The sequence below is a fragment of the Balaenoptera ricei genome, chromosome 15, assembly GCF_028023285.1.
Source record: "Balaenoptera ricei isolate mBalRic1 chromosome 15, mBalRic1.hap2, whole genome shotgun sequence".
In the NCBI taxonomy this organism is placed as follows: domain Eukaryota; kingdom Metazoa; phylum Chordata; class Mammalia; order Artiodactyla; family Balaenopteridae; genus Balaenoptera; species Balaenoptera ricei.
Window position 1 is genome coordinate 13,954,335 of NC_082653.1, and position 22,056 is coordinate 13,976,390.

General features: G+C 41.0%; 1 protein-coding gene across 1 annotated transcript in view; it reads right to left on the reverse strand.

Moving 5' to 3' along the window:
- EYA2 (EYA transcriptional coactivator and phosphatase 2) overlaps positions 1 to 22,056 on the reverse strand; it is a 258,658-nt gene that overhangs the window by 70,319 nt on the left and 166,283 nt on the right. The window contains exons 8-9 of the mRNA XM_059899040.1: positions 8,623 to 8,765; positions 2,379 to 2,462 (exon numbers count right to left, since the gene is read on the reverse strand). Coding sequence (XP_059755023.1) covers positions 2,379 to 2,462; positions 8,623 to 8,765 — 227 coding nt within the window. The remainder of the gene's footprint in view (positions 1 to 2,378; positions 2,463 to 8,622; positions 8,766 to 22,056) is intronic.

Here is a 22,056-nt window from a genome sequence, read left to right on the forward strand (position 1 = left end):
TCAGGGCACATATAGCTTAGAAGGGAGACAGAAAATAAGTGCATAATTATAATATAAATGAAAAATAGAGTTATGGGGAGAGATGCAATTTAGATGGGGGTGGGGGTGGTTAGGAAAGTCCTCTTGGAGGAAGCTACCTTGAAAATGGGAACTGAAAGATAAGTATGATTTAACCTAATACCTGAACTTTCTGGAACATTCTAGATTATAGCAGAAGCTTCCAGTGTGCCCCTCTTCTGTGTCCTCTCAACATGCAGAGGCTTCCTCCTGTTAGGACCTGTGATTCCCTGCCCTAGGGTTTTCATGGGACAGGCCAGGACAGGGAAATAACCCCCCCCGAGAAAAAGCCCTCAACCCACGATGGAAGGGAATGTGTAGATAAATATCCCAGCACCCTTGCTCCTTGGGGGAGTCAATTCTGAGGTGTGTTCCGGAGTAGCCCAGAGGTCCCCGGTGGTTCTGAGTCCCAGGTACCCGCAGCCATATCTATTTACGTACCCTGTATTGGCTGCCCTCCCTTCCCCGCCTCACTTGCCCACTCTGCACCTAGTGCTCCCTGGGGTCACCCCCCACCTAAACTACCAGCACTCACTCCTGGTCTCAGGCTCTGCTTCTGGGAAAAACTCAGAAGAGATGGGAGAGACGGTGGCAGGTTCCGAGGACAAAAAGCAACTCGGGACAAGTAAGAGAAAACAGGGCTGGAGAGTAGGGCAGAAGCCAGCTCATGAAGGGCCTTGGAGGCTGGGCTTGGGGTTTGTCAATGGGGAAGCCACTGACGATTTTTCAGTAGAGGAGAGACCAGGCTTGTATTTTAGGATGACCCCTCTGTAGGGGGCTGGAAAGGGCAAGAGTGGAGACCAGACAGCTGGAGGGGAAGGTGGCTGGGATTGGGTGATGGGATTGGAGAGAGCTGGCTGGTGATAAGTGACATGGACCAGGTGCCATGGGGCCCAGAACAGAGCTCTGGGCTTTGTCCCTGTCTTGAACGAGGCTGTAACTTGGTTTAAAGAGTGGTAGTGAGACCCAGACACAAAAATCTTAGCCTAGATTACAAAGCCCTATGCAATCCATGGGAACTGAATTGTTGCACGAAGCTGTGGAACTTCTCAAAGGGTAAGAAGAGTGAAGGAATGGTTCTTGGGGGGGGGGCGGTGGCTTTACTGGGGTGGTTAAAAACCATAGAACACCCAGCCTGGGTGGGCAACTCACTACTGCAGCCCCTTTGGGAAAGCCCAGTTTTTTTGCAATAGCTGCCAAGTCCGCTTTGGTGCTTTTCAGCAGCTCTGGACTCTGCCATCCTTTACCTAAGCTGTGCACACTCCAAAAACGCATGCCGGATTTCCCACAGGCACTGCTAGACATATTAACGGCATTCCTCCTCGGCAAGAGATTTCTGCACCACCAACACCATTTTTATATTCTTTACAACATAATGGCAGACGATAAATCTATCTTGCTAATTACACATCCAGCTTGTTATAACCCTCATAAAAAACACGAGCAGCTGGAAAAGCCATGAGGTGATGTCAAATCATATTCCTGGGCTCTAAACAGAAACAGAAATATTTTCCAGGCGCTGGTGAGTCTCATGGTTCCCACTCATGTGTGGGAGCAGCTGCCAACAGGTCGCTTACCTCGGACGAGCCGACAGTGCGTCTGTCCCCTAAAGCCCCGCCCTGCCACCTCTACCTGTCTCCCCGAAGAGACAGCAGGCGTCTGGAGCATCCACATGTGGTTTGATACAAAGCCCACGGGATCGGCAGGGTTTGGGTTTCAGCAGTTGGGTTCATTTTTGCATTATTAAGGGCGTTTTGACATTTCTTGCATGGACCACCAGTCAACCGACAGCATCTGCCCGGAGCTCTAACTGGATGGTTCCCCGACATAATTTGTCGGTGATACATTTGCAAAGCTGTTGCTAAGATCCATGCTGGAGCTGACAAAATGCCTCCCCCTTGTCTCAGAAAAATGGAAGGAAAATTAAATTCATCTGCCGGAGACACTAAAATAAACAACAGGGAAGAAGAAAAGTACTTTACCTCGTTTTTCAGCTAGGATTACTGGGTTTGGCTGAAGCATCTCCTAGCCCTCTTAGGAGGAGGGAGACAGCCGAAGACTACAAGCTTATATCCTATCAAGTGGATGTTGAATGTTTCATGTGTTGGAAGAAAAGGCATGGGAGACAATGGGAGAAGCTAATTAAAATTTCACATGTCAAGGGAAAATTCCATAGGCCTTCCAAAGCCCGGCTGACGCAAAGGGGCAGCTTGTTGGAGAAGCTGTTGTATCAACTGCCCTCACAATTCCCAAGACAAACCAGCTGGACAGACTGTCACGTTGGAAAAAAAAAAAAAAAAGGAGACAAAATGGATTCTTACCTTCCCGTATCTGGAGGCAAAAGTCCCCGTGAGTAAGGAGTGAAAAATAATTATTGTCTCATCCAAGTCCCACACGAACACACGCTGTGATGAAAGAGAGGGAGAGAAAGGAGACAAATGCACTTGCTTGCATTTGACTTAATGTCTGCAGAAATTAATTCCCTGGGAGGAAAATATGTCTTAAAAAACATTATCTTTAAGTTATAAAACATGTGACTCACGCATGTATCCTCGAGTCCCCATTCAACCTCAGCTGTGTAAAATATATTCTGATGGCCAATTTTTTGGGTTCCTATCAACCCTTAGATGCCAGAACCAAGACGCCTGTTCTTGCCTTTCACATAAAAGCTCAAAAAAGGGGGAGTTCAGTCCAAAAACAATAAAAATCGTATAACTCATTTGACAAAATGAAATACTACCATTTTACATTCACTGCTCACCATAAGCCCAGCTACTTCTAAACATTTCTATTTTTAGCAATTCTGCTGATTACCTTTATAACTCTAAATAACATACTTTTACTTATTGATTTGCCAACTTTAAACAATATCTTTTGACTGGGCAATGTGAAAGATGAGGGTTTAGCTCATGGTAAATCTCCCGCCTTTCTCCAGAATTTAATATTTTTCACATATGCGAACCCCTCTATTTCCAATTCCCATCAGCACTGGATATTTTCTCTTGGCTAAAACAGCAAACCCAATATGGACAATATGGACATCGGTGTCCCTACCCTTTCCCACTACCTCCTCGCCTCTTGAATAGCTGAGCTTTAGCCTCACTTTCGCATTGTCAGTGTGGATAAACTGGTTTGTGCACTGGGTTTTATAATTGTACTTAAGACTTCTGTGCTCTGTCTGTATGTTGATTTTAAAAGTTGGTAACCAGTATAGAGCATTTATGTACATCTTGTGATTACTGTTCACTGCAGAGTGAAGTAATATGCTAGGATTTCACTTCCTTCTCTATGTATCTAATGTCATAACTCCAGAGCCACTTTAAGGAGACTGTTCCTACCACCAAGGTCATGTGTATTCTCCTTTCTTGTACTCCATCCTGATTAAAATCGTGCCATATCTCAATTTGTTCATAGGAATCACGCCTGCCTGGAATAACTTTTTGTTTTTGCTGGAGCTTATTAATTGCTTTAATTCCTTCCTTGTTTCCAATAACATGCCTTCAGTAGAATTTCAAATTCAGCCACACCCTCTATATCACAGGTGTTCTTCCTCTGTGACAGAAAGTTCCAATGTGGACTGGATCATCTTCAGGTTGCCACACAGCTAGCGTCCTGAGACTTCCCTTTACTGCATTTCTGGGTCAGATCCACTGTTTTCTGGATCCCAAGTCTCTTTCTTGGTTTTCTTCCTTGTTTTGCTTGAGTACATCCTTAAGTTGCTTCTTCTGAAAGGAGCATGGAAAGTAACCTTCCTGCATTTTTGCTAATCTGATCATGTCTTTATTTTGCTCTAAGGTTCCTCTGGGTGCAGAATTCCAATTGGAAAATAATGCCCTCTAGATCTTTGAAAGAATCTATCTTGTGTCAAGCATGATTAATGAGAAGTCTGATGTTTCACTGATCCCCAGTTCTTTACAGGTTTTCCTTTTTTTCTCTTTGGATTTTTTAGGCTCTTTTCTTTGTACTTGGCATCCTCAAATCCCATGAGGATATATCTAGGTGTTGTCTTTTTTCATTCATACTGTTCAGCACTCAAACATTTCTCAAGCCTATTTCTTTAAATAACGTCCTCCTATCTTTCCCATTGTTATATCTTTCTGGAATTCCCAATAGACAAATTAGATCTTTTGGATTGATATTGCTTATCCTTTAAAAACAGTGTTCTGTAATTTTGTCTTTTTGATCTATGTTCTCAGAGATTTCTTTAACTTTCTCTTCCAACCCTTCTATGAAACTTTTGATTCTCACTATCATTTAAAAATTTACAGTAGCTTTTACTTTGTCTCTGAGTGTTCCTTTCCCAATAGCCTGCACTTCCTTCTTCGTGGATACAAGACCTCCTTGAATCTTTATAAGAAAACCAATCAGAATTTTTCTAAGATCTTTTGTGTTTCTTAAATTACCTCTCATAGTTTATCCTATTCATTTATCTTGGCCTCAATTTTTTATACTGCTGGTTTTCATAATTTTTTCTGGTGATCATTATTTTTAAGAACAAAAGGCCTGCGTGATCATTTATGTAGCTGGTGTTGGGGGCAACAAAGGCACCTACTCAGTCTACCATCTTGAATGGGCCACCTTGGAAAACTCTCGGGGGGTCAGTGGTTGTATTTACACATTTGCAATGCCTTTAAAAGTAAAGAGAAAGGTAGTATCTAGAAAGAAAAAGGTCAATTAATGCAGGTTTTCAAAACAATTAGTAGACTTGAATATTATTTTGTGAATTTTTTTTTTTTTTGCCTCATGTGTCCATCTTGGCATCTCCCAATTCACGCCACTGGCCCAACTCCTTGCAAAAGTCCATTTTTACATGGAAATGATTCATTTAAGATAATTAGACAGCCATAAGTTTTTACTTATTCAGAAACAATTTTTAGTGAATATTATTGGAATATTATTTTGTAAATTTTTTGATCTTTTACATTTATGTGTATGTAAATGATGGGTCATGATAATAAGTATTGTTCTTATTATGGGTCATGGTAAAAAAAAAAAGTTTGAAAACCACTGTTTTTGAAGAGAGCTTCTGGGGTTTAAATATGCTAACTCCTAATTTATCTGAACTAACTAGGATGGATCAGTTAAACGTAGAAATTTTGGTAAGAGAATTCTTTAAAAAATCAAGTAATTTCAAATTTAATGCTGACTCCTGAATTTACTGCCTATATCCTCTCTGAAGAGGGTCTGTCCCTCTTTCCCACTAGCCCCCCATTCTATCTCCCTGTGTTAGATTCTCAGTGGGTATACTGTTCCTGGTGGACACTCTGCTCGTGACCCTAACTCTTTAGCCCACCAGGGTTTGGGACAGGGGTGGGCCCCTAACCCCAGCTGGGTCAGAGGCCTTTCCTTGGGAACTCAAAATTGAAACCTGGAAAGAAATTCATCGTCTTTGGGTGGCTGTTGGTAGCAACGTGATCTGAAGGACAGGGAAGACTAGTTTGCAGAGAGAGAGGAACAGAGGGGTGAAAGATGGAAACACGACCCAACACTTTTGCAGGACTTGGTTTTAGTTAGAAGTAGAGTGAGGGGCCTGGAGGAGAGTCATGCCCACTGAAAAGACAGTATCGCTTGGGGATTCTAGCACCTACACTGTGGAACATAGGGAGAGAAGGTGTAAACGCGTTTCCTTGCCCCTCCTACCTTCTGGTTCCAATATCTTGCTGACACTTGCTGTACCCTTGGCACTTGGGTTCTAAGAGAATCCCTGTATCCTTAAAATAAACTCTGCTTTTTCACTTAAGCTAGCTCAAGTTGGTTTCTGGCACCTGCAGTCGAGGGATTTTAACTAATACATACTCAGAATTTTCCTCCTTTCCACTTCTCTACCTAATTTCTCTCTCGTGGGCTGCTGCCATTAGCAACAGTGCCAAAGACTTAAGAGGTGCGACCCATGCAAAACCTCTGTGCTGATATTGAGCACGGTGGTGAAACACAGCTCACACCTTTTCAACTGTTCCTGCCCAGTGGTACTTACTCTGGAATCAAGAAGCAGATGTTTCCAGAATAATATCACCCCATAATCCTTCCATGCCCCCCCACCCCCTTCTCAGCTTAATGGAAAAATGTCTCTCCGTCCCCACTGTCCCCTACCAAGAGCAGAAACCACGTCAGGTGATCGAATACATTTTTAAAAAATATTAAAGTACGTGTTGCTCTCCAGGATTTCTATAGCTCTGCCACTTCAAGCTGGTAGAAAATCCTCAGGCATCTGGGAAGGCAGAAAGCAAGGGTGATCAAGAGTCAGTAACTTTTCTTCTAGCCTTGTGCAAAGGCCTAATCCCCCTGAAGGGTTTGTACCAAGTCTCCTTGGTTTTAGAAGGTGGTGGCTTTAAGAATTAGAGGAAAAGCAAGAACAGAATCTTCTGGACTGAGAAGAGTCCCATGAACAGTGGGAATACTTGCTCTCTGGCAGGTCCCGAGGGCAGTTGAGCTCACAGAAGAGATGGCTGTGTATACCAAGTGTAGGGGACGAGCGTGATGTTCAAAATATTTAACACTTTCTAGGATGATCGGAACAGACACCAGCCATAAACAACTGCTACTGCTCTCTTAGTGAATACTGGCTGACTAGCACAGCCCTACTAGTGACACCGGTTAGCTAGTACAGCCCTACCAGTGAACACTGGCTAAGTATCAAGTGTCTGGGTATTGGCCATTCGTTGTTGGGGTCCCCAGCATCCATCTCCTTCTTAGAAGGAGCACCTCGATTTTCTTTTCCCTTTGTGTGCTATCTTGGTGAGACTCTCAATCAGGGGCAAGCATGAGGATCCAGGCCAGGCCAATGGGATGCTGCCTCCTTGGAATCGGACATCAAGTGACATGGCGCTAGAATCTCAAATATCTCGCTCTCCAGAAGGGGCCGGCACCCTGAAGGTTCCCCAGATTCCCCAACGTGGCCTTTGTTACTATTCTTTCTAACCTTGGTTGTATCACTTCCTCTCCATGCTGTTCCCTCCCAGTAGATCCTTTTTTGCTTAAGTAACCAGAATTGGTTTCTGTTGCTTGCAACCAAAGGATCGTAGCTAATACTCCAACGTTCTTACTCTCGACAAGGATTTCTATGCCCAACATATGGCATGGAGACCCCAGAGAACAGCTGGACTTTCAGTGACCACTGCAGGTACTGACAATGAAAAAGGCAGCGGCCGCCAAGCCACAATGGACAAAAGAGGCTATTATTCTGTTTTCTGAGACCACTTGAACGCTGAGATTCTCATATAATTCTGGGAGGGGAAAGGCCCCAATAATGAAATGGAATTTCCTACCACCCTGGTGGGTGGGGACTCAGAGTCAAAATGGCGCTGATTTTAAGGAAATGATGAAAACGGTATTTCTTAGCTTATCTGAGTTTGCTGGCTGAACTTTGTAGCTGCTCCATAATTTGTACAGGATTATCCACAGGGATGTGATGATGCTGCATTTGGATATCCTGACAGTGACTCAAGCTTTGCCAATACCACCCATGTATACCCATGGCACACTCAAGCCAGCAAAATGACTGCCTTCTGCAAACAAGTACAAACTCGTGCATGTGCCCATTTTTCTCCCTTGATAGGTAACACTTGCTTCTGTCTGTTTTGGGGGCATCCATCTTGCCTCTGTCCCTTCTAGTGGTCTTCCCCATCTTTCATGCATGTTGTTCTTTTTTGTTTGTTTGCTTGGGAAAATGTCAGTGCCTGACCAATAACCCCACACTTGCTTTATTACAATAAAGATTGGTGCATCCCTTAGACCAGTAGTTCTCAGCCTGGGCTGCACTGGAATCACCTAGGGAGCTTAAACATATTGACACCTGGGTCCCACCCCCAGGGAATCTGATTTAATTGATCTGGGCTTGAGAATGAAGGTTTCTCAAAGCTCCCCAGGAGATTCTCATGTGCAGCCCAGACTGAGAACCACCGAGAAACTCAGAATTACAGAAATGATGCAAACTTATTTGAGCCAGCCTCCTGTCTTCAGGTAGATAAATATCTAAGCCATAGTAGAATCACTAGGGGAACTTTCAGAACTCCCTGAAACGTCTAGTTAATTAGTCTGGGATGGGGCCTGGGCATCTGAATTTTAAAAAGCATCCCAGGTGATTCTATCATGTAGCCAAGGTTAAGAATCACTCTAACCCAGTGGGGAAGGTCCACTGTCCAATGTCATCTTTACTGGAGGCTCTCAAAGTGTGGTGCCCAATGCACATCAGCATTGTCTAGGAATTTGTTGGAAATGCGAATTCTCAGGCCCTGCCCCAGATCTACTGAATTGGAAACTCTAGGGGGTGGCCCCAGCTGTCTGGGTTTTCGCAGGCCCCCAGGTGATGTTGTTGTGGCTCACATTTGACAATCACCCATCTTTACCATCTCTAGGGTCACTTTTCCTAGCCTGGTCAGTCAACAGTGCTTCTGTGTGGCCAACCGAATTCTTCCCTCCTTTTCATCAAGGGCCCTTTTCTCTGTTCCTGCACTTTGTGAACACACAGGGCCATTCTCCCCCAGACAGAACTCTGCCCCCCCGCTTCCTGTTCCGGCCACATGTGGAGATGACATTCACCAAGTCAGGCAGAAGCCTCTGAGTTACCTCAATCTCACTGTCCCCTGCTGGGGAGGGGTCACTGCTCCGCTTCGACCGGCCTCGGAGCTTCCCGTCGGAGGCCCGGTGCGGCCTGTCTGTGTCTCCCTCTTTTGCTGGCGTGGAAGGTCCATTGTGCGTGTTATGTTCACCTGGCGTAGGAGAGGGAAGGGCAGACATATCAGAGGCTTGGCTGAGTGTGTCCTCCCACGAACTATTACACCAGAACCATCTAACACCAAAGTGGGAGGTCCCCAAGGCAGCAGAGAAGGCAAAGATCACGTAGAATCAAAATTACTCTTGAAAGTGCCTTAAACCGCCTATTCATAATCATTCATACATCCAGCAAAGATTTACTGAGTAGGTATGGTTCTAGGCACTGGTTCCATAGCACCTAAATTCTAGAGAGAGGAGAGACACATTAGACAGACAAGTAAATAGATAATATGCCAGGTGGGGACATGTGTTATAGAGAATTGACAAATCGGGTAAGAGTCCAGGAGTGCTGGGAGGTTACTAATTGTTTTTTTTTTTTGCATCTTTATTGGAGTATAATTGCTTTACAATGTTGTGTTAGTTTCTGCTGTACAATAAAGTGATTCAGCTACATGTATACCTATATCCCCATATCCCCTCCCTCTTGCGCCTCCCTCCCACCCTCCCTATTCCACCCCTCTAGGTGGTCACAAAGCACCGAGCTGATCTCCCTGTGCCATGCATAGGGGAGGCCTCATGGATAAGGGGACAGCTGAGCAGGGATCTGAGAGAAGTGAGGGCGGGGGCAGCTGGGGAGCTACAATTCCAGTGAACGGAGTTTTGTGTTTACAACTGTCTATATATCCTAAAGCCTGAGAATCCCTAGACCAACAGGAGGAAGAAAATAACATATATATATATATATACATATATATATAGCTGGGCATCAAACTCTTCTACCTTTAAGAGATCCCTCCCTTGGGGTGAATGGGGCGTGTGTGGGGAGAATTCTCTAGGTTCCTATCCCTAGGCGGCTTGCTCCACTTTCTCTACTAAAAGCAAGTCATTTAAGCTTTACTTGTTAAGAAATTTGTCAATTTGAGATTATATAGGCGAAAGCGTCCAGCACAGGGCTGGCAATTAGGAGATGTCAGTAAATGATTTAAACTGTGTTCTGGCTTGACTAGACCTACATACACATGAGGATCAGTGAGAAGGTGCACGGCCGAGGGTGGGTGTTCTCATCGAGGCTTCTCATCGAGGTGGTGTTTCCGGACACGGTGTACTGAGAGGCTACCGGGGTCCTGCCCTTGGGCAACTGTCTAATAATCCTGAATGAACAAGTGGGCAGCACTTGTTCCCAGCACTCAGGTCCCAAAGCCAGCATCCAAGTTGTGTTGTTTTTTAAGCACAGAAGTTTTAAATACATCTTATTAGACTTTATTATCTTTATTTAACTAACAAGGGAACTGAGGCTTAGTGAGATGACGTAATCCTGTTGTTACCCTGCAAATTAGTGGTAGAGTCAGAAGTCAAATTTGGGCCTGCCCTTGTCACTAGAGTGACAGAACTGTAAACCAGCATGGAACCTTAGAGGACATTCCATCCCACTCTCATCTTACAGCTGCTCGTTTTAGCTCCCAAATGTACCCTGTGGACTCCATCTCTCCTTCCATAATTGCCAGTTCTTGGATCATCGGGGGGAAAATGCTTTTGTATAAAAATGCTTGGCAATGGACTAATTTTTTTCCTACCCTGGAAGGAATATTTCCCTCCAAAACCCAAGGGACTGAATTTTTTTTGTTTAATATTTATAAAACTTCTTAGCAGACTAAGGACATAATAAGAAAAGATGTGATTTTGAGTTGTCAGAACTGTTGGGCTGTCTCCAACTCCCCCACATTTTTAGGATACAGCCTTAGAGATTCCCAAACATCAAACTAGCAAAGACTTTCTTTTGGAGGATGAGGAACAGGCACTAAATAAATTCACAGATGCTTAAGAGTCATAAATAAAGTTTATCCTGATTCACTAGGTAGTTCTAAGGCTAGGGAGGCTTAGAAAACACTTGTTGGCCCCATTAAAATCCAGGCAAATATTAAAAAGAGGAGGAAACACCAGCTACCTACAAAATGTCCCAATAAGGTGTTATGTAGAGTCAATTTATTAGGGGTGCCAAAAAAAGCAGCCCTTTCTGACCATATATACATTCTTGAGAATGAAGGGTCAAAATTCAAGGTCAAAGTCAGAGGTACACACGCTAGAGCAATTTATAGGAATCTTTCTTGGAGTCATTTCCCTTTTTTTATTTCTCCCTTTTTAATGTTTTTACTTCTTTATTTTAACAACTGTATTGAGGTATAATTGACATACAATAAACCACACATACTTAGAGCACACAGTTTGGTAAGTTTTGACATATGGTCACATCTATGAAACCATCACCACAATCAAGATAATGAACAAATCCAGCACCCAAGAGTTTCCTTGTAATTCCTTTATAGTCTCTTCCTCCTGCTACCCCCCCAGGCAACCATGGATTTGCTTTCTTTCACTATAAATTAGTTTATATTTTTTAGAGTTTTAAACAAATGGCATCACTCGATATGCGTGTACACACATGCACACACACACACACACACACTTGTCTGGTTTCTTTCAGCCAGCATAACTGTTCTGAGATTCAATCCATGTTGTTATGTATATCAATAGTTCATTCCTTTGTGTTGCTGAGTACTATTCTATTGTGTGGATGTATCACCATTTGTTCACCTGTTCACCTGGGGATGGACATTTGGGTTGATTCTAGTTTTCGGCTGGACTAAATAAAGCTTTTATGAACCGTCACTCATCAGTCTTTGTACAGACATAAGCTTTCTTCTTATGAGAGAGCATGATTACTAGGATATATGGTAGGTCTACGTTTGACCTTTTTTTAAAAAAAATATTTATTTGGTTGCATCAGGTCTTAGTTGAGGCAGGTGGGCTCCTTAGTTGTGGCTCGTGGGCTCCTTAGTTTTGGCTCTCCGGCTCCTTAGTTGTGGCATGTGAACTCTTAGTTGCAGCATGCGAACTCTTAGTTGCGGCATGCATGTGGGATCTAGTTCCCGGACCCGGGATCAAATCTGGGCCTCCTGCATTGGGAGCGCAGAGTCTTATCCACTGCACCACCAGGGAAGTCCCTACGTTTGACTTTTTAAGAAACTGCTAAATTGTTTTCCAAAGTGGTTGTACCATTTCACATTCCCACCAGCAGGGTTAAGGGAGTTCTAGTTGCTCTGCAACCTTGCCAGCCTTTGGTATGGTCAGTCTTTATAATTATAGCCTTTCTAGGGGGTATGTAGTAGTATCTCACTGAGGATTTAATTTGCATTTCTCTAATGACTAATACTCAGCATCTTAATCATGTGCTTTTTTTTGCCATGCCTGTATCTTCTTTGGTGAAATGTCTATTCAAGTACTTTGCCCATTTCTTTATTGGGTTACTTGTTTTCTTATTACTCGTTTTGAGAGTTTTAAAAAATATATTCTGGATGGTTAATTTTATGTCAACTTGACTGGGCCAAGGGAGGCCCAGATAGCTAGGAAAACATTATTTCTGGGTGTGTCTGTGAGGGGTATCTCCAGAAGAGATTAGCATTTGAATCAGTAGGCTTAGTAGAGAAGATCTGCCCTAATCAATGTGGGTGGGCATCATCCAATCCATTGAGGGCCCAAATAAAACAAAAAGGCATAGGAAGGGCAAATTCTCTCTCTTCTTGAGCTGGGACATTCATCTCCTGCCCTCAGACATTGGAACTCCTGGTTCTTGGGCCTTCTGACTCAGACCGAATTATAATATTGGCTTTTCTGGTTCTCCAGCTTGCGCAAGGCAGATTGTGAGACTTCTTGGCCTCCATAACCACATGAGTCAATTCTTATAATAAATCTCTATCTATATCATCTATATCTATCTGTCTATATCTACATCTATATCCTACTGCTTCTATTTCCCTGGAGACCTCTAACTAATACAACTTACTTTACCATATATATGTTTTGCAATTATATTCTTCTGGACCATGACTTGTCTTTTCATTCTCCTAACAGTGTCTTTTGAAGAGCAAAAGTTTTAAATTTTCATGAAGTCCAATTTATATCAAATATTTTTTTCCTTTTGGATCATGCTTTTAGTGTTATATATGAGAATCCTTTGCCTAACCCAAAAGCACAAAGATTTTCTCCTGTTTTCTTATATAAGTTTTATATTTAGGTCTATGCTCTATTTTGTGTTAATTTTTGTATGTCATGTGAGGTATGTACTGAAGTACAGTTTTTTCTGGATATAGATATCCAGTCATTTTAGCATCTTTTGTTGAGAAGACTATCCGTTATTGCTTTTGAATCTTTGTCAAAAACGTTCATATACATGTGGTTTATTTCTGCACTCTCTATGCTGGTCCACTGATCTACTGATCTACTGGTCTAGTCTATCTTTATGTCAATACCATACTGTCTTGATTACTGCGGCTTTGTAGTAAGTCTTAAAGTCAGGTAGTGTTAGTATTCTAATTTTGTTCTTCTATATCAGAGCTGTTAAGGCTATTCTAGGTCCTTTGTACTTCCATATGAAGTTCAGGATCAACTTGGCAGTTTCTACAAAAAAAAAAAGCCTGGGATGTTGACAGAGGTTGTGTTTGATCAATTTGTAGAGAATTGATATCTTAACAATAGTAAGTCTTCTGACCTGTGAATGAGATATATCTCTTCATTAATTAAAGTCTTCTTTAACCTCTCCCAGTAGTGTTTTGTAGTTTGAAGGGTACAAGTATTGCACATCTTTTGTCACATTTATCCCTAAATATTTCATATTTTTCGATGCTACTGTAAATGGCATTTAAAAATATTCTATTTCTTGGGCTTCCCTGGTGGCGCAGTGGTTGAGAATCTGCCTGCCAATGCAGGGGACACGGGTTCGAGCCCTGGTCTGGGAAGATCTCACATGCCGCGGAGCAACTGGGCCTGTGAGCCACAACTACTGAGCCTGCGCATCTGGAGCTTGTGCTCTGCAACAAGAGAGGCCGCGATAGTGAGAGGCCCGCGCACCGTGATGAAGAGTGGCTCCTGCTTGCCACAACTAGAGAAAGCCCTCGCACAGAAACGAAGACCCAACACAGCCAAAAATAAATATAAATAAATAAATAAATAAAAAAAAATTAAAAAAAATATTCTATTTCCTACTGCTTGTTGTTAGCATAAAGAAATACACTTGGTTTTTATAGTACCCTGCAACATTGCTAAACTCACTTTTTAGTTCTAGCAGCTTTCTGTAGATGCTATCTGATTTTCTCCATAGGTGATCATGTCATTTTACTTCTTTTTACTTCATAAAGTTTTGAATTTTCTTCTCCAGTATAGATGCCTTTCATTTATTTTTCTTCCCTTATTGTACTGCCTAAAACCTCTAGTATAATGCTGAATAGAACTGGTAAGAGTGGACATCCTTGTCTTGTTTCTGGTCCTAGGGGGGGTACCTGTAGGTTTTTTGTAGCTGTCCTATTTTAGTCAGTTTGGGCTGCTATAAAAAAAATACCATAGACTGGGTTGCTTAAACAATAGAGATTTTTTCTCACAGTTCTGGAGGCTGGGAAGTTCAAGATCAAGGCTCTAGCCAGTTTGGTTCCTGGTGAGAGTCCTCTTCTTGTTCTCAGATGGATGTCTTTTTGCTGTATCCACACATGGTGGGGAGAGAGAGAGATATCATCTCTCTTGTACCTCTTCTTATTAGGGCACTAATCCCACTTTGACGACTCCACCCTTATGACCTAATTACTTCCCAAAGACCCCCACCTCCAAATACCATTACACTGGGGATTAGGTCTTCAACACATAAATTGTGGGGGGAGGGATATAAACATTCAGTCCACTGCATGCCTTTTTCTGATAAAGGAAGTTCCTTTCTACCCCTAATTTGGAATTTTTATCAGAAACAAATGATAGATTCTGTCAAATGTTTTTCTGTGCATCTGTTGAGATAATCTCTTTTTTTTCTTTCTAGTTACTTAATATGGTGAATTACATTAATTTTCAAATTTTAAACCAACTTTGCATCCTTAAGATAAACCCCACTTAGTCATGATATAGTATCCTTTAATATACAGTTGGGCTAATTTGCTAACATTGTGTCTAGAAATTTTGTATCTATGTTTATGAGAAATATTGGTCTGTTGTTTTCTTTCAATGTCTTTGCCTAGTTTTGGCATCAGGGTAATGCGTTCCTCATAGAATGAGTTTGGAAGTATCCCTTCCTTTTCAATTTTCCTGAAGAATTAATGTAGAACTGATATTTCTTACTTAAATGTTTGGTAGAATTAATCAGTGAAGACATTTAGGCCTGGCAATTTCTTTGTGGGAACATTTTTAACAAAAAAAAATCTCAGTTTATTTAGTCGATATAGGCCTATTTCTTTGAAAAAGCTTCAGAAGTTTTTGTCCCACAAGGAATTTCTTCATTTCATCTAAGTTGTTGACTATTGCATTGTTAGCCTTTTAATATCTGTAGGGTCTGTAGTGATGTTACCTCTCATTTTACTGGTAATTTATATCTTCTCTTTTTTACCCATATCAGCTTGTGTAGAGTACTATCAATTTTATTGGTCTTCTCAAAGAACCAAGTTTGGGTTTCAGTGATTTTCTCTATTGTTTTTCTGTTTTCAGATTTCATGGATTTCCATTCTGATCTTTGTTATTTCCTGTCCTCTACTTACTCTGGGTGTAGTTTGCCTTTCTTTGTCTAGTTTCTTAAGGTGGAAGATAAGGTGTTTGGTTTAAAACCCTTCTTCTTTTCTAATATAGGGATTTAGTGCCACAAATTTCCCTTTAAGTACTGTGTTAGTGACATTCCATAAATTCTGATACGCTGTGTTTTCATTTTCATTAGGTTCAAAATACTTTTAAATTTACCTTTGATTTTTCTTTTGACTTGTGGTGTATTAGCCAGGGTTCTCCAGAGAAACAGAACATATGTGTATATATATATATATATTCATATATATGGAGACTTATTATAGGAATTGACTCATGCAGTTACAGAGGCCAAAAAGTCCCACAATTTGCCACTTGCAAGCTGGAGAACCAGGAAAACTGGTGGTATAACTCGGTCTGAGTCTAAAGACCTGAGAACCAGGGGAGCCAATGGTGTAACTCCCAGTCTGAGCCTGAAGGCCTGAGATCCAGGGGTGCGGGATAAAAAAGGGGCCCCCACTGATGTAAGTCTTGGAGTCCAAAGGCTTAGAACTAGAAGCCCCAATGTCTCAGGAAAAGATGAATGTCACAGCTTAATAAAAGAGAGAGAGAGATCACTCTTCATCTGCCTTTTTGTTCTGTAAGATGAGCCCTCATTGGATTTAAATGATGCCTGCCCTCATTGGTGGGGGCCATCTCCTTTACTTAGTCTACTGATTCAAATACTAGTGTTTTCTGGAGACACTCTCATAGACACACCCAGAAATAATGTTTAACCAGCTGTCTAGGCATCCCATAGCCTGGACAGTTGACACATAAAATTAACCATCACACATGGGTTATTTAGAAGTGTGCTATTTTGTTTCTGAATATTTGAGAATTTTCCAAAAATCTTCTTGTTATTTATTTCTAATTTAATTCCACTGTTTTCAGAGAACATATTTTGTATGCCTTGAAACCTTTTAAAAGTAATGAGACTTCATGATTTATGGCCCAGAATATGTCTATTTTGGTAAATGTTTCATGTGCACGTGAAAAAAATGTGATATTTTGCTGTTAAGTGGAGTGGCCTGTTGTCTGTTACATCAAGTCTTTTCCCTCTAGTTTCCTCCCCAGAGAAAATGACTGTTAACAGTTTTTTTGCACCCTTCCAGAAATTTCCTATGCAAATATGGGTATTAAACTATACTTATATTTAAAAAAACTCCAGGATCATATTATGCACATAGTTCTGCCACTATCATAGTTTTTCACCTATCACAATAGCTCAAAGAGAGATCCATATTAGTGAAGATATAACTAGCTTACTTATTCTTTTTAACAGATGTATAGTGTGCCAATGGTGGATACACCATCATTTATTTCACCTGACTCCTATCAATGGATATTTAGGTTGTTTTCAGTCTTTTGCTATGGCAATGCTGCAAAAAATATTCTTTTTTTTTTTTAAACATCTTTATTGGAGTATAATTGCTTTACAATGGTGTGTTAGTTTCTGCTTTATAACAAAGTGAATCAGTTATACATATACATATGTTCCCATATCTCTTCCCTCTTGCATCTCCCTCCCTCCCACCCTCCCTATCCCACCCCTCTAGGTGGTCACAAAGCACCGAGCTTATCTCCCTGTGCTATGCGGCTGCTTCCCACTAGCTATCTATTTTACGTTTGGTAGTGTATATATGTCCATGACACTCTCTCACCCTGTCACATCTCACCCCTCCCCCTCCCCATATCCTCAAGTCCATTCTCTAGTAGGTCTGTGTCTTTATTCCCATCTTGCCACTAGGTTCTTCATGACCTTTTTTTTTTTTTTCCCTTAGATTCCATATATATGTGTTAGCATACTGTATTTGTTTTTCTCTTTCTGACTTACTTCACTCTGTATGACAGACTCTAACTCCATCCACCTCACTACAAATACCTCCATTTCATTTCTTTTTATGGCTGAGTAATATTCCATTGTATATATGTGCCACATCTTCTTTATCCATTCATCCGATGATGGACACTTAGGTTGCTTCCATGTCCTGGCTATTGTAAATAGAGCTGCAATGAACATTTTGGTACATGACTCTTTTTGAATTATGGTTTTCTGAGGGTATATGCCCAGTAGTGGGATTGCTGGGTCGTATGGTAGTTCTATTTTTAGTTTTTAAAGGAACCTCCATACTGTTCTCCATAGCAGCTGTATCAATTTACAGTCCCACCAACAGTGCAAGAGTGTTCCCTTTTCTCCACACCCTCTCCAGCATTTACTGTTTATAGATTTTTTGATGATGGCCATTCTGACCGGTGTGAGATGATATCTCATTGTAGTTTTGATTTGCATTTCTCTAATGATTAATGATGTTGAGCATTCTTTCATGTGTCTGTTGGCAATCTGTATATCTTCTTTGGAGAAATGTCTATTTAGGTCTTCTGCCCATTTTTGGATTGGGTTGTTTGTTTTTTTGTTATTGAGCTGCATGAGCTGCTTGTAAATCTTGGAGATTAATCCTTTGTCAGTTTTTTCATTTGCAAATATTTTCTCCCATTCTGAGGGTTGTCTTTTGGTCTTGTTTATGGTTTCCTTTGCTGTGCAAAAGCTTTTAAGTTTCATTAGGTCCCATTTGTTTATTTGTGTTTTTATTTCCATTTCTCTAGGAGGTGGGTCAAAAAGGATCATGTTGTGATTTATGTCATAGAGTGTTCTGCCTATGTTTTCCTCTAAGAGTTTGATAGTGTCTGCCCTTACACTTAGGTCTTTAATCCATTTTGAGTTTATTTTTGTGTATGGTGTCAGGGAGTGTTCTAATTTCATACTTTTACATGTACCTGTCCAATTTTCCCAGCACCACTTATTGAAGAGGCTGTCTTTTCTTCACTGTATATGCTTGCCTCCTTTATCAAAGATAAGGTGACCATATGTGCGTGGGTTTATCTCTGGGCTTTCTATCCTGTTCCATTGATCTATATTTCTGTTTTTGTGCCAGTATCAAACTGTCTTGATTACTGTAGCTTTGTAATATAGTCTGAAGTCAGGGAGCCTGATTCCTCCAGCTCCATTTTTCGTTCTCAAGATTGCTTTGGCTATTCGGGGTCTTTTGTGTTTCCATACAAATTGTGAAATTTTTTGTTCTAGTTCTGTGAAAAATGCCAGTGGTAGTTTGAAAGGGATTGCATTGAATCTGTAGATTGCTTTGGGTAGTAGAGTCATTTTCACAATGTTGATTCTTCCAATCCAAGAACATGGTATATCTCTCCATCTACTTGTATCATCTTTAATTTCTTTCATCAGTGTCCTATAATTTTCTGCATACAGGTCTTTTGTCTCCTTAGGTAGGTGTATTCCTAGATATTTTATTCTTTTTGTTGCAATGGTAAATGGGAGTGTTTTCTTAATTTCACTTTCAGATTTTTCATCATTAGTATATAGGAATGCAAGAGATTTCTGTGCATTAATTTTGTATCCTGCTACTTTACCAAATTCATTGATTAGCTCTAGGAGTTTTCTGGTGGCATCTTTAGGATTCTCTATGTATAGTATTATGTCATCTGCAAACAGTGACAGCTTTACTTCTTCTTTTCCAATTTGGATTCCTTTTATTTCTTTTTCTTCTCTGATTGCCGTGGCTAACACTTCCAAAACTATGTTGAATAATAGTGCTGAGAGTGGGCAACCTTGTCTTGTTCCTGATCTTAGTGGAAATGGTTTCAGTTTTTCACCATTGAGGACAATGTTGGCTATGGGTTTGTCATATATGGCCTTTATTATGTTGAGGAAAGTTCCCTCTATGCCTACTTTCTGCAGGGCTTTTATCATAAATGGGTGCTGAATTTTGTCAAAAGCTTTCTCTGCATCTATTGAGATGATCATATGGTTTTTCTCCTTCAATTTGTTAATATGGTGTATCACATTGATTGATTTGCGTATATTGAAGAATCCTTGCATTCCTGGAATAAACCCCACTTGATCATGGTGTATGATCCTTTTAATGTGCTGTTGGATTCTGTTTGCTAGTATTTTGTTGAGGATTTTTGCATCTATGTTCATCAGTGATATTGGCCTGTAGTTTTCTTTCTTTGTAACATCTTTGTCTGGTTTTGGTATCAGGGTGATGGTGGCCTCATAGAATGAGTTTGGGAGTGTTCCTCCCTCTGCAATATTTTGGAAGAGTTTGAGAAGGATAGGTGTTAGCTCTTCTCTAAATGTTTGATAGAATTCGCCTGTGAAGCCATCTGGTCCTGGGCTTTTGTTTGTTGGAAGATTTGTAACCACAGTTTCAATTTCAGTGCTTGTGATTGGTCTGTTCATATTTTCTATTTCTTCCTGGTTCAGTCTCGGCAGGTTGTGTATTTCTAAGAATCTGTCCATTTCTTCCAGGTTGTCCATTTTATTGGCATAGAGTTGCTTATAGTAATCTCTCATGATCGTTTGTATTTCTGCAGTGTCAGTGGTTACTTCTCCTTTTTCATTTCTAATTCTATTGATTTGAGTCTTCTCCCTTTTTCTCTTGATGAGTCTGGCTAATGGTTTATCAATTTTGTTTATCTTCTCAAAGAACCAGCTTTTAGTTTCATTGATCTTTGCTATTGTTTCCTTCATTTCTTTTTCATTTATTTCTGATCTGATCTTTATGATTTCTTTCCTTCTGCTAGCTTTGGGGTTTTTTTGTTCTTCTTTCTCTAATTGCTTTAGGTGCAAGGTTAGGTTGTTTATTCGAGATGTTTCCTGTTTCTTGATGTAGGCTTGTATTGCTATAAACTTCCCTCTTAGAACTGCTTTTGCTGCATCAAAATATTCTTTTAATTTAAGTCTTTGTACCTATGTGGGAATTTATCTTTAGGATAAGTTTCTAGAAGTAGAATAACTGGGTTAAATAGTACATGCATTTTCAATTTTGTTAGATGTTGCCAAATTGCATGAAAGTACCTTGCAAGTTTCTTCTTGAGAGATTAAAAAAAACTCCTCCTTCTATTGACTGAGGGAGAAGATCTAAGAAATTTAAAATATACTACAACTTCTTTTTAGATAATTTGTAACATACTTAAAAGCTTAAAAAGAAAAAAGTCCTCAAGCAACCACTACTGATTTGTCTTTTCTCTTGAGTAACGTCAGATGTTCAGATTTTGCCGTCTCCATCAGCGAACTGCCCTGCAATCATCTGCAAATTGTTGGGGCTTAATGTAACTGTTAATGCATGTCGATGCAGATGGTGCTGTGGCAGGGCTGGGGGCCAGGGAGGAGAAGAGCATTAGGATACCATATCCGGGCAACGCAAAGAGTGAGCATGATCTGTCGGTAATATATAAACCTCTTGAGCCTCTGGAATTTGGAACCAACCACTCAAGCAGATCCTGGATAATTTCAAAAGTGGAGTTTTTATGGGAAATTTTAAGAGAGTGCATAAGCGTGTGCGTGTGTGCATGGGCAAACGAGTATGCTTAAATGCCGTTCCTTTATAACGGACACTGGGGAGAAGAGGCAAGAGACCTCAGTTATAGCTGACAATTATTTATGTCATTAGATTTTATGTGAGCTTGTTAGACACACAGTAAAAACCATCTCAACCACTTATTGTTGAACCTTAGACCAGGGGATACATGAAGAACAGGGGGAAACAATAAAGAAAAATTTCAAAGACACAATGAGCCTTTATGTTCACTCCTGATGGGGAACAAAAGCGACCTTCCCACATAACCCAAATTCTTGGGAAGTAATTCTTTGGAATCCAGTTCACCATCAAATTATAGATTGATAGTAGCATCTATTGGAAGATTTCCTGCTTATATTTCATTTCTGAAACCAGTGTGGAGAGGCCACATTATGAAAAGCAGGATGGGCAAAGATAATTCAGGATTATGACAAAGAAAAGTTTGTTACACTTCATACTCTTCCAAGGAAGCAATTTGGAAATTGGAATGTGGGTATTAGGCATTTATTCCATACTCTGGGACGAGGTCACAATGACCAAAATCAATGCTCAAACCCTAAACGTCCTTCAAAGTTGACTTAAAAATGCTTGGCCACATTGTCTCCATTTGTCACCAAACCAATGTTATCTAACTCACCCCAACTGATGGAAAATACAAGGGCTAAAAGCAACAGCTGCACCAAGAACTTCAGGAACAAAGAGGTGAGTCTTCACTATTGTTCTTTCTCTAGCTATCAACCAATAAATATTTATTGAATGAACGTTCACAAACCATCATGCTCGTTCAGCTTCTACAAAGCCCCAGAAACAGGAAGTTTCAGAAAAGAAGAAAAAAGAATAAAATGCAATGATATCTACTATCATTGGATGTTCTAATTTATGGCTGTCATGTTATTTAGTGGTGATGAGCCTAAATCACCTCATAAAAGAGAAGACACGTGCATAGCAGATTTACGGAATGAATGAATGAATCCGTAGGCTGGCGAGTTAGTTGCATAGTGATGTACATCACCAAAGGGCCTGGATGTGGAGTCATGTGTACCCTGTCTAAACAGGGCAGACATTACTCAGCTCCAGCCAAGCACTGTCACTTAATAATGTGGACCTAGGGTGACCAGATCGTCTTTCAAGAGAAGGCAGGGCTTCCCTGGTGGCGCAGTGGTTGAGAGTCTGCCTGCCAATGCAGGGGACGCGGATTCGAGCCCTGGTCTGGGAAGATCCCACGTGACGCGGAGCAACTGGGCCCGTGAGCCACAGTTGCTGAGCCTGCGCGTCTGGAGCCTGTGCTCCGCAACAAGAGAGGCCACGATAATGAGAGGCCCGCGCA